Source organism: Notolepis coatsorum (assembly GCF_963971535.1).
Source record: "Notolepis coatsorum genome assembly, chromosome: 17".
NCBI lineage: Eukaryota > Metazoa > Chordata > Actinopteri > Aulopiformes > Paralepididae > Notolepis > Notolepis coatsorum.
This window is the reverse complement of record NC_140181.1, coordinates 8,461,781-8,474,877: the sequence shown is the minus strand read 5'-3', so window position 1 is coordinate 8,474,877 and position 13,097 is coordinate 8,461,781. Positions and strand designations below refer to the sequence as shown.

The following is a 13,097-nucleotide window of genomic DNA, read 5'->3' as shown; positions in this document are numbered from 1 at the left end:
GTTTGTTTTAGAACAGCAACTTGTTAGAGCTGTCGTCCATGAGTCATAAAGCATGTAAGAACGTGTCTCTCTCTCCGCCTCACCCTCCCTCTCTCTCTCTCTCTCTCTCTCTCTCTCTCTCTCTCTCTCTCTCTCTCTCTCTCTCTCTCTCCTCTCTCTCTCTCTCTCTCTCTCTCGCTCTCTCTCAACCCCCCCCCCCCGCTCTTTTTCTTTTTCTCTTTTGCTCTTTCTCTCTCTCAAACCCTCCACTTCGCCCTCCCCCCCTCTCTCTCCCACCCTCTCTCCTTCTCTCTCACCCTCCCTCTCTCTCGTTCTCTCTCAACACCCCACTCTCTCACCCTCCCTCTCTCTTTCTCTCTCGAACCCTCCATTTCGTCTCGCCTTCTCTCTCTTCCTCCCTCTCTCTCTTCCTCTCCCTCCCTCTCTCTCTTCCTCTCCCTCTCTCTCTCCCTCCCTCTCTCCGTCTCTCTCCCTCTCTCTCTCCCACCCTCTCTCTTTCTCTATCTCTCTCTTTCTCCCACCCTCTCTCCTTCTCCCTCCCTCTCTCCCTCCGTCTCCCTCTCTCTCCTTCTCCCTCTCTCTCTGTATCTTGCCAGACTGTTCCAGGTGTGGTGGAGTGCATGAAGATCATCACTAAGACCAAATCCCTGCGGATCGCCGACTACGCCTTCAAGACGGCTCGGGAGAAAGGTCGTCGCAGGGTCACGGCGGTTCACAAGGCCAACATCATGTCAGTGTCTGTAGGCTTGTACTGTAGCTCTGTCTGTGTGTGTGTGTGTGTGTGTGTGTGTGTGGGTGGGTGTGTGTGTGTGTGTGTGTGTGTGTGTGTGTGTGTGTGTGTGTGTGTGTGTGTGTGTGTTCTTGTTTAACTGCATTTACATGTACATTTGCATTTACGTTTAACTGCCCTTGTGAGAACCAACTCTTGACTAATTTAACGCGCAGACATGTTGGGTTTCGAGGACATCTTGCCTCATGACACCTCATGCCCTCGTGCCAAAAAAAAAGCTGACATATCAGGTTTAGTTTAGGGTTAGAATGTACAGAGAGAGAGAGAGAGAGAGAGAGAGAGAGAGAGAGAGAGAGAGAGAGAGAGAGAGAGAGAGAGAGAGAGAGTTGGGGTTTGAGGACGGAGAGAGAGAGGGTTGATAAGGAATATATTGATTATGAGTCCAGACTGCTCACCAGAATGTGCAGAGGTGCAAAGACTGTACCAGCCGACAAAAGTTTCAATATTACATCTTACACAGATATCTTACACATAACTGTGTGTGTGTGTGTGTGCGTGTGTGTGCGTGTGTGTGCGTGTGTGTGTGTGTGTGTGTGTGTGTGTGTGTGTGCGTGTGTGTGCGTGTGTGTGTGCGTGCGTGTGTGTGTGTGTGTGCGTGTGTGTGTGTGCGCGTGCATGTGTGCGTGCGTGTGTGTGTGTGCGTGTGTGTGTGTGCGCGTGCATGTGTGTGCGTGTGTGTGTGCGTGCGCGAGCAGGAAGCTGGGCGATGGCCTCTTCCTGGAGTGCTGTGAAGAGGTTGCCAGCGGTTACCCTGACATCACGTTTGACAGCATGATAGTAGACAACACCACCATGCAGGTACAGTAGCTATGGCATGTCTTCTATACCACCGCCTGTCTCACACAACCTGTTCTTAATCTGTCCCCAGCTCTGTCTCGTTACCGTCTGCTTCCCGTCTGCTGTCATCTCCCTGAACGATCACCCCCCCCCCCCCCCCCCATACCATAATACACTCTGCACTCCATTGCCTACACCCTATAGGCTCTCTTGCCCACACTGTACGAACTCTTTGAACTCTGTCACCCATACTGTACGAACTCTTTGAACTCTGTCGCCCACACTGTACGAACTCTTTGAACTCTGTCACCCACACTGTACGAACTCTTTGAACTCTGTCGCCCACACTGTACGAACTCTTTGAACTCTGTCACCCACACTGTACGAACTCTTTGAACTCTGTCGCCCACACTGTACGAACTCTTTGAACTCTGTCACCCATACTGTACGAACTCTTTGAACTCTGTCACCCATACTGTACGAACTCTTTGAACTCTGTCACCCACACTGTACGAACTCTTTGAACTCTGTCACCCACACTGTACGAACTCGTTGAACTGTGTTGCCTATAGACGCTGTCAACAACTGCCCTACACTGTAATCATAGGCTACCTCATAATCATAACCTACCTCATACTATAGTCTACCCATATAACTCTGTATAATAGCATGTACAATAGTGCTGTATATACCGTATATATACATATATATATATTTATATTGAATATACCTCAAGTTTCAGGTTTATTTGTCACATACACTGAAAGTACAGTGTGTACAGTCAATGCAATGAGATGCACTTTGCCCTGGCACTTTGCTCTCAGCCCTTAAAAACCTATAAATAATAACATCAGCTGACCTGAGAATAACAACAACAACAACAACAACAACAACAACAACAACAACAACAACAACAACAACAACAACAACAACATACAATAAAAACCATAGCAGCATCTAATAAAATAATACAAATTTTAAAAAACTATTAAAATAACAATAAGAAAATACAATAAAAGCACAGATGAATAATAAATAAAAAAAAATCCACAGCTTCTACAATCATTTAAGCGCTACTGTTCAGTATTCTTACCGCCTGGGGGTAAAAACTGATGCTCTGTAGACGCTTCCCCGAGGGGAGGCAGTGTGCTGGGTGACTGGTGTCCTTCCTGCATATAATCCTTCTATATACCTACTTACTGTATACACCGGCATATAACCCATACTGTATAACTCTGCATGATAGCATGTACAATAATGCGGTATATACCGTACATATATGTCTGTGTACATACCCTGCATATAATCCTTTTTACACATCTGTGTAGATACTATATCTATATCTGTACATCCCTTACCTACTCGTACTAGTTACACTGCTGGCCAGTATGACGCACTGTCTTCATACCTGTATCACTACTGTACATATTAATACTACAACTCTGTACATACATCTGATTAGCACTATTACTCAGTAGCAGGGGTGTAAAGGTACACGTATCTGTACCGAACCGAACCGTTTCAGTGTGTACCGTACCGTACCGAACGAATACAACCACTAACGACCGCCCACCGGGGGCTGTTTTTTTTCACAATCTAATATAATTATTATTATTATTTTTTTTTAAAATGTTTACAAGTCGATTATTAATTTCAATATAGAATATTCGTTGACAGCCCTACAAGTACAATTAGTTACTGCACACTACATCACCCCTGAGTGGAACATGGAAAGCCAAAAACTTTCCCCCCCACTGTACCGGAAACCCGTACCGAACCTTGACTTCCAAAACCGAGGTACGTACCGAACCGTGGTTTTTTGTGTACCGTTACACCCCTACTCAGTAGTACTCATTTATATATTATTTGTATACCCAGTTTAATCACGTGTTACATTGTATATTACTGTTGCACTTTACTGTGACATTTGCACTCTGTTTGGATGCCAAACTTCTTTTCGTTGTACTGTACTTGTTGTGCTGTATGACTGTATGATGACAATGAATTTGAATCTAACCTAATCTCCTCTAATGTAATCAGCTGGTGTCCAGACCCCAGCAGTTTGATGTGATGGTGATGCCCAACCTCTACGGGAACGTGGTGAGCAACGTGTGCGCCGGTCTGGTGGGTGGGCCGGGCCTGGTACCGGGAGCCAACTACGGAGAGGATTACGCTGTGTTTGAGACGGTGAGAGAACCCCCCCCCCCTCTTCTGCCCTTCATCAAAATGCACATAAATTCTATAATTCAATTCAGATCATTCCTGAATTTACCTCAATTGAATCGTAGAATGTGATGTTAGTTTTGTTAAAGGGCAGTATAGTGTGTGATGTGAGTTTTGTTAAAGGGCAGTAGTGTGTGATGTGAGTTTTGTTAAAGGGCAGTATAGTGTGTGATGTGAGTTTTGTTAAAGGGCAGTAGTGTGTGATGTGAGTTTTGTTAAAGGGCAGTATAGTGTGTGATGTGAGTTTTGTTAAAGGGCAGTAGTGTGTGATGTGAGTTTTGCTAAAGGGCAGTAGTGTGTGATGTGAGTTTTGTTAAAGGGCAGTATAGTGTGTGATGTGAGTTTTGTTAAAGGGCAGTAGTGTGTGATGTGAGTTTTGTTAAAGGGCAGTAGTGTGTGATGTGAGTTTTGTTAAAGGGCAGTATAGTGTGTGATGTGAGTTTTGTTAAAGGGCAGTAGTGTGTGATGTGAGTTTTGTTAAAGGGCAGTAGTGTGTGATGTGAGTTGTGTTAAAGGGCAGTAGTGTGTGATGTGAGTTTTGTTAAAGGGCAGTATAGTGTGTGATGTGAGTTTTGTTAAAGGGCAGTAGAATGTGATGTGAGTTTTGTTAAAGGGCAGTAGTGTGTGATGTGAGTTTTGTTAAAGGGCAGTATAGTGTGTGATGTGAGTTTTGTTAAAGGGCAGTAGTGTGTTATGTGAGTTGTGTTAAAGGGCAGTAGTGTGTGATGTGAGTTTTGTTAAAGGGCAGTAGTGTGTGTGATTCAGGAGGCTGCCTCCAGGCTAGGGAGCTAGAACACAAGCCATGGGCATTTTATCAATATTACGTAATCAATATTTATGTAAAAAACACAAAATACGAATGCCAACTGTTTCCAAGGAATCATTACAATAAAATTTTAACTGGAAATTAGTTTGATAATGTATAATAGGGGGGGGGGGGTCGATACAGCATAGTATCACGATATTTAGCGTGGCAATATATCTTACCGTGACCATATATCTTACCGTGGCAATATATCTTACCGTGGAAATATATCTTACTGTGGCAAATATATCTTATTGTGGCAACATATCTTACCGTGGCAATGTATCCTACCGTGGCAATGTATCTTACCGTGGCAAATATATCTTATTGTGGCAACATATCTTACCGTGGCAATGTATCCTACCGTGGCAATGTATCTTACTGTGGCAAATATATCTTATTGTGGCAACATATCTTACCGTGGCAATATATCTTATTGTGGCAATATATCTTACTGTGGCAATATATCTTATTGTGGCAATATATCTTACCGTGGCAATATATCTTATTGTGGCAATATATCTTACCGTGGCAATATATCTTATTGTGGCAATATATCTTACCGTGGCAATATATCTTATTGTGGCAATATATCTTACCGTGGCAATATATCATACTGTGTCAATATATCTTACCGTGGCAATATATCTTACTGTGGCAATATATCTTATTGTGGCAATATATCTTATTGTGGCAATATATCTTATTGTGGCAATATATCTTACTGTGGCAATATATCTTATTGTGGCAATATATCTTACCGTGGAAATATATCTTATTGTGGCAATATATCTTACCGTGGCAATATATCTTACCGTGGCAATATATCGTACTGTGTCAATATATCTTACCGTGGCAATATATCGTACTGTGTCAATATATCTTACCGTGGCAATATATCGTACTGTGTCAATATATCTTATTGTGGCAATATATCTTACTGTGGCAATATATCTTACCGTGGCAATATATCTTATTGTGGCAATATATCTTACCGTGGCAATATATCTTACCGTGGCAATATATCTTATTGTGGCAATATATCTTATTGTGGCAATATATCTTTTGGTGGCAATATATCGTACTGTGTCAATATATCTTACCGTGGCAATATATCATACTGTGTCAATATATCTTATTGTGGCAATATATCTTATTGTGGCAATATATCTTATGTATAATAGGGGGGGGGGGGTCGATACAGCATAGTATCACGATATTTAGCGTGGCAATATATCTTACCGTGACCATATATCTTACCGTGGCAATATATCTTACCATGGAAATATATCTTACTGTGGCAAATATATCTTATTGTGGCAACATATCTTACCGTGGCAATGTATCCTACCGTGGCAATGTATCTTACCGTGGCAAATATATCTTATTGTGGCAACATATCTTACCGTGGCAATGTATCCTACCGTGGCAATGTATCTTACCGTGGCAAATATATCTTATTGTGGCAACATATCTTACCGTGGCAATATATCTTATTGTGGCAATATATCTTACTGTGGCAATATATCTTATTGTGGCAATATATCTTACCGTGGCAATATATCTTATTGTGGCAATATATCTTACCGTGGCAATATATCTTATTGTGGCAATATATCTTACCGTGGCAATATATCTTATTGTGGCAATATATCTTACCGTGGCAATATATCGTACTGTGTCAATATATCTTACCGTGGCAATATATCTTACTGTGGCAATATATCTTATTGTGGCAATATATCTTATTGTGGCAATATATCTTATTGTGGCAATATATCTTACTGTGGCAATATATCTTATTGTGGCAATATATCTTACCGTGGAAATATATCTTATTGTGGCAATATATCTTACCGTGGCAATATATCTTACCGTGACCATATATCTTACCGTGGCAATATATCTTACCGTGGAAATATATCTTACTGTGGCAAATATATCTTATTGTGGCAACATATCTTACCGTGGCAATGTATCCTACCGTGGCAATGTATCTTACCGTGGCAAATATATCTTATTGTGGCAACATATCTTACCGTGGCAATGTATCCTACCGTGGCAATGTATCTTACCGTGGCAAATATATCTTATTGTGGCAACATATCTTACCGTGGCAATATATCTTATTGTGGCAATATATCTTACTGTGGCAATATATCTTATTGTGGCAATATATCTTACCGTGGCAATATATCTTATTGTGGCAATATATCTTACCGTGGCAATATATCTTATTGTGGCAATATATCTTACCGTGGCAATATATCTTATTGTGGCAATATATCTTACCGTGGCAATATATCGTACTGTGTCAATATATCTTACCGTGGCAATATATCTTACTGTGGCAATATATCTTATTGTGGCAATATATCTTATTGTGGCAATATATCTTATTGTGGCAATATATCTTACTGTGGCAATATATCTTATTGTGGCAATATATCTTACCGTGGAAATATATCTTATTGTGGCAATATATCTTACCGTGGCAATATATCTTACCGTGACCATATATCTTACCGTGGCAATATATCTTACCGTGGAAATATATCTTACTGTGGCAAATATATCTTATTGTGGCAACATATCTTACCGTGGCAATGTATCCTACCGTGGCAATGTATCTTACCGTGGCAAATATATCTTATTGTGGCAACATATCTTACCGTGGCAATGTATCCTACCGTGGCAATGTATCTTACCGTGGCAAATGTTCACATGTTCACATCTGAAAGTCCACGGATAGTCCGGATTTTCTGCTGGACCAAATGTGAGAATGATACATTGTTTGATTTTGGTTTGCGTTCACACTGCCCTTTTTTGAGCGAACCTCATTTGTAGTGGAGTTGAGAGCGAGAGAGAGCGAGAGAGAGAGAGAGAGGGAGAGAGAGAGAGATACTGGCATTACACACTGCAATGGACTGTAGGCTACTTTGCTTCCTAGATTAGGTACTATCGTTCGATTGCGTTCACACCAACAGCAAAACGCACCATGCTCCACTTTGAAAAGGACAGAGTCCCAACTTTTCAAGAGGACCATGGTTCGGTTGTTTGGTCCTCACAATAGTTTGGTTTGTGGTCACACCTCTCCAAACGAAACGGACTATTGATTTAAAGGAACCATGGTTCACTTAAAAAGGCCCAAACAGGGTAGGTGTGAACGCGCCCTGAGTGTAAAATTGTACTATGTCGGTCTAAAAGTAAAAGTCCAGGGCCCTCATTTATCAACGTGGCGTACGCACAGATATGTGCGTAACCCGTGCGTACGATCATTTCTAAGCAAAGTGTGGGATTTATCAATTTGAACTTGTGCTTGACTTTGTGCGTATATTTAAGCACAGGTCGGACCATGCATAGCTGGCGCCCGTTGGTAGAATATATTATTACAACAAGGAAATAAGCTTCTGTGCATTAGTTTCAACACTGGCATGTTCTGTATGAACCGTAATTCATTATAGTTCATTGTAAAATAGCAACAGTAGTGTAATTATGGTCAAAACCCTATAAATAGCATTTGGAATAATAGGTCTTTCTCTCAGAATGAATGCAGCATGGTTTATATAGCGTTATCGGAATATACGGGGTGTACTGACTGACTGCGCTCGTTATTATTTTGCGTACAGACCGCAGAAACACGGGAATGTTTTGATTATATTTAAAAGGCTTTACGTTAAACGAAACAAGTGGAATTTCGAAGCTGTAAGCAGAATACAAGTCATATGAACACCCACGATATAGTGTTCTTCCCCCTTCCTACTGTATAAGAAAGAATAAAAAACGCATTGCAATGAGACCAGGGTGTATGTGTATTACAAAACCCTTTGCAATAATGTGTCTTAAATGAATGAAAAGCATACATGCTCTGGACACAGAGCATATATCGTGTGGGTGATATGACTTGTATTATGCTTACAGAATTCCACGTATTTAGTTTTACAATGTCAAAGCCTTTTAATATAAATCAAAACGTTCCCGTATTTCTGCAATCTATGCGCAAAATAATAAGGAGTTGAGGTAGATACACACTCAGAACGTATTACATGCTGGTATGCTGATAGACTCAGAGTAAACTATTATATGAATATGAATATGATATGATATAAGGTATACACTGGTCCGTCGCATACACTGGTATGCGCAAGTTACTGTTGCATAATGTAGGCTATGGCTGCTATTATATGTAATTCATATAGGCTACCTAATAGTATATGATTTTTAGAGGCATCTATTTTGTTGTCGGTATTATTAGGCTAATACCGACAACAACATGGGGGGGACCCTGATGTAAACAAGACGAAAGTCTTTCTCTGGTCTGCATCCCCTTAACAATTGTGTGTATTGAGCCGTACTGTATTGTACCCATTCTGCAATCTGTTAATAAACTTTTCAATTAATCAATCAAACCACCAACGCCAAACAGTGGTCAACGAACGGTCTTTATTAGTATTTTGAGCTGTCCAGGCAGAATTGCAGCAATGGTCTTAGGGAGCCGTTGATATCTGACATCACCGTTTACAAGTCAGCCTTTTATTTATCCCATAACACGTGTTGTGTCTTCTTGGTTCGGCAGCGCCTCAGTGAACAATCTCCCGTGAAGTTTCTCAGAGTTCCGCTCGGGTCAGTCCATTATTTCACATCCCATGGGGGGTGTTTCATCACTTTCATGACCATATATGGATAATCATGCACGAGCATTGACGGTAGAACAAAGAGGTATTTATCAATACGGAGGAGCGTAGGACCTGTGTACGCACGGTTGATAAATCCCGTTTTTTTTGTGCGTGCACACATTCTAAATTCTGTGCTTACGTATGAAAATAGAATACTTTCTAAGAAAAATTGATAAATGAGGGCCCATGAAGATAGTACTGTCACCCTGTGCTCAGTGATGCAGTGAGGCACAGTGATGCATTATAATGTCTGATGGCTGTTGGAATGAAGGACTTCCTGTGCCGTTCAGTGCTACATCTCGGGAGTCTTAGTCTAGCACTGAACATGCTCCTCCTGTCAGCCAAGTCTATGTATAGTGGGTGGGAGGGGTTGTCCCTGATGGCATGGAGCTTAGCAAGGCTCCTCCTCTCTGCCACCACCGCTAGAGAGTCCAGCCCCACCCCTACCACGTTACTGGCCTTCCTGACCAGCTTATCCAGCCTGTTTGCGTCCCCCGCTCTCAGTCCGCTGCCCCAGCAGGTCACAGCGTACAAGAAGGCGCCCGCCACCACCGACTCGTAGAACATCCTCAACATCCTTGTACAGACGTTGAAGGATCTCAGCCTTCTGAGGAAGTAGAGTCGGCTCTGGCCCTTCTTGTATAGTGCTTCTGCATGTTTTGACCCGCTCAGTTTGTTGTCGATGTGCACACCGAGGTATTTGTAGTCGTCAACCATGTCCACATCGACCCCCCTGATGGAAACGGGGGTCACAGGTGTACTCCTCCTCCTCCTCAGATCCACAGCCAGTTCCCTGGTCTTCGTCACATTTAGCTGGAGGTGGTTCTTATCGCACCATGTGACGAAGTCCGCCACCAGTTCCCGGTATTCCTCCTTATCACCATCCTTTATACATCCCACTATCTTAGAGTCATCAGAAAACTTTTGAAGGTGGCAGGACTCTGACCGATAGTGGAAGTTATTGGTGTGTAGACCCGGTGTTGCTGTCTGTCTGACACACAGCCTTTTAGGCGCACATACTGTGGTCTTCCTGTCAGATAGTCAACAGCCCAGGACAACAGGGGGGCCTCTACCTGCATCACCTCCAACTTTTTTGATAATATATATAAACTAAAAATGCTAAATAAAATGCTAAATGTATGCTCTGATGAAGTAAGTATACAGCATACACATAAGGTGCAATATGCATACGGTATGTAGCCGTGACATACTTCATACGTTATACATTGTCCATTTAGGTGGGAGTCAGACACACTCAGTGATGGAAGTTCCTAGTAGTTGGGTGTCAGGCAGCGGTCCCTGCCCAACTGTTGTGGAGCCTGATGGCCGCTGGTATGAAAGACTGTCCGCGGCGGTTAGTTGAGTGTCGGGGGGGTATGAGAAATTGATGAAATTGATGAAATTGCAATATATCTCAATACGGTGGTACCGTGACTTAAGTATGGTGGGGCCTTTGGTGATTCCCACCCTAATCTATATGTATATTGTAATGTATATGTATATTGTAATGTAAATGTATATTGTAATTAGGGATGCTCGATATTGGCTTTTTTACCGATACCGATATACCGATATTGTCCAACTCTTAATTTCCGATACCGATATCAACCGATATCAACCGATATCAACCGATACCGATATATGCAGGGTTTCCCCCCCCCCCCCCCCCCCCCCAAAGAAAATGAATAATTTCAGGTAATTAACATTACATATCTCTTGTTGTGGAATTAACACAACATTATGCATACTTTTGACAATAAATAAAATCAGAATTTGTTCTTACTTGCTTGCCTGGGTAAATAAAGGTTATAGAAATGTAAAAATAAAAAAACGATACCGATATTTTCCGATATCACATTTTAATGCCAATATCGGACATCCCTAATTGTAATGTATATTGTAGTGTATTTTGCTTGATAAATGAGGTTGGGCTTAATTTACTTGCCCATTAACAACATACCCTTACTGTGTTGTTGGGTTAGGGTTAGGGTTACATCATCCTTCAGGACGCCCACGCATTGTGTTTCTCTAGGTGGCCGTGACCTGATGAAAACAATGCTTCTCTTTTCACTGTTTCTAGAACAGCTCTTATCTGACTCATCAGTGACCTATTAATAACCTGAATATACACCTCCATCCCATTGTTGCAGTTTGCGTTAGCTCTGTTCCCATGGTAATAAATGGGATATTCTGCGTATGTATTTATTTATTTTTTGCCCTTTTCCCCCAAGTTAATCGTTATGCCAATTGCCCCCTGGTTGTTGTTGGAGGGTAACAATGGTAAATGGTGCATTTATATAGCGATTTTATCCAAAGCGCTTTCCCATTTTGTTCTTCACATTCACCCATTCATTCACACATTCACACACCGACTGCGGAGGCGACCATGCAAGGTGCCAACCTGCTCATCGGGAGCATTTTAGGGGTTAAGTGTCTTGCTCAAGGAGGACACTTCGACACGCTGCCTGGGAGGAGCGGGATTCGAACCGGGAACCTTCGGATTACTAGACGACCACTCTACCTCCTGAGCCACTGTCGGCTGTGCTGCCCTTCTGTCGCTGTGGGGAGGGTGTAGACTACTACATGTCTCCTCTGTGGGGAGGGTGTAGACTACCACATGTCTCCTCTGTGGGGAGGGTGTAGACTACCACATGTCTCCTCTGTGGGGAGGGTGTAGACTACCACATGTCTCCTCTGTGGGGAGGGTGTAGACTACCACATGTCTCCTCTGTGGGGAGGGTGTAGACTACCACATGTCTCCTCTGTGGGGAGGGTGTAGACTACCACATGTCTCCTCTGTGGGGAGGGTGTAGACTACCACATGTCTCCTCTGTGGGGAGGGTGTAGACTACCACATGTCTCCTCTGTGGGGAGGGTGTAGACTACCACATGTCTCCTCTGTCGCTGTGGGGAGGGTGTAGACTACCTCATGCCTCCTCTGTCGGTCTGGGGAGGGTGTAGACTACCACATGTCTCCTCTGTGGGGAGGGTGTAGACTACCACATGTCTCCTCTGTCAGTCTGGGGAGGGTGTAGACTACCACATGCCTCCTCTGTGGGGAGGGTGTAGACTACCACATGTCTCCTCTGTGGGGAGGGTGTAGACTACCACATGCCTCCTCTGTCGGTCTAGGGATGGTGTAGACTACCACATTTCTCCTCTGTCGGTCTGGGGAGGGTGTAGACTACCACATGTCTCCTCTGTCGGTCTGGGGAGGGTGTAGACTACCTCATGCCTCCTCTGTCGTTCTGGGGAGGGTGTAGACTACCTCATGTCTCCTCTGTCGGTCTGGGGAGGGTGTAGACTACCACATGTCTCCTCTGTCGGTCTGGGGAGGGTGTAGACTACCACATGTCTCCTCTGTCGGTCTGGGGAGGGTGTAGACCACCACATGTCTCCTCTGTCGGTCTGGGGAGGGTGTAGACTACCACATGTCTCCTCTGTCGGTCTGGGGAGGGTGTAGACTACCACATGTCTCCTCTGTCGGTCTGGGGAGGGTGTAGACTACCACATGTCTCCTCTGTCGGTCTGGGGAGGGTGTAGACTACCACATGTCTCCTCTGTCGGTCTGGGGAGGGTGTAGACTACCACATGTCTCCTCTGTCGCTGTGGGGAGGGTGTAGACTACCACATGTCTCCTCTGTCGGTCTGGGGAAGGTGTAGACTACCACTTGCCTTCTCCGATATCAACCACTGCTGACAGTTTCACTGGGAGAGCGTAACGCACATGGACGCTCACGCTACATGTATCTCCCCCAGATCCCCCTCCCTGCTGAACAGGCGCCCCAACCGACAGCAACGATCAGGACTCATACCCCACCAGCTT

At 43.5% G+C, this 13,097-nt stretch overlaps 1 protein-coding gene across 1 annotated transcript in view; it reads left to right on the top strand.

The window, feature by feature from the left end:
- Positions 1-575: 575 nt before the first annotated feature.
- The window catches only part of LOC311243449 (isocitrate dehydrogenase [NAD] subunit gamma, mitochondrial-like), a gene marked incomplete at its 3' end in the record, with an annotated part of 15,036 nt that continues 2,514 nt past the window's right edge, over positions 576-13,097 (top strand). The window contains exons 1-3 of the mRNA XM_084332682.1: positions 576-730; positions 1,486-1,588; positions 3,608-3,754. Coding sequence (XP_084188808.1) covers positions 621-730; positions 1,486-1,588; positions 3,608-3,754 — 360 coding nt within the window. The 5' untranslated portion in view covers positions 576-620. The remainder of the gene's footprint in view (positions 731-1,485; positions 1,589-3,607; positions 3,755-13,097) is intronic.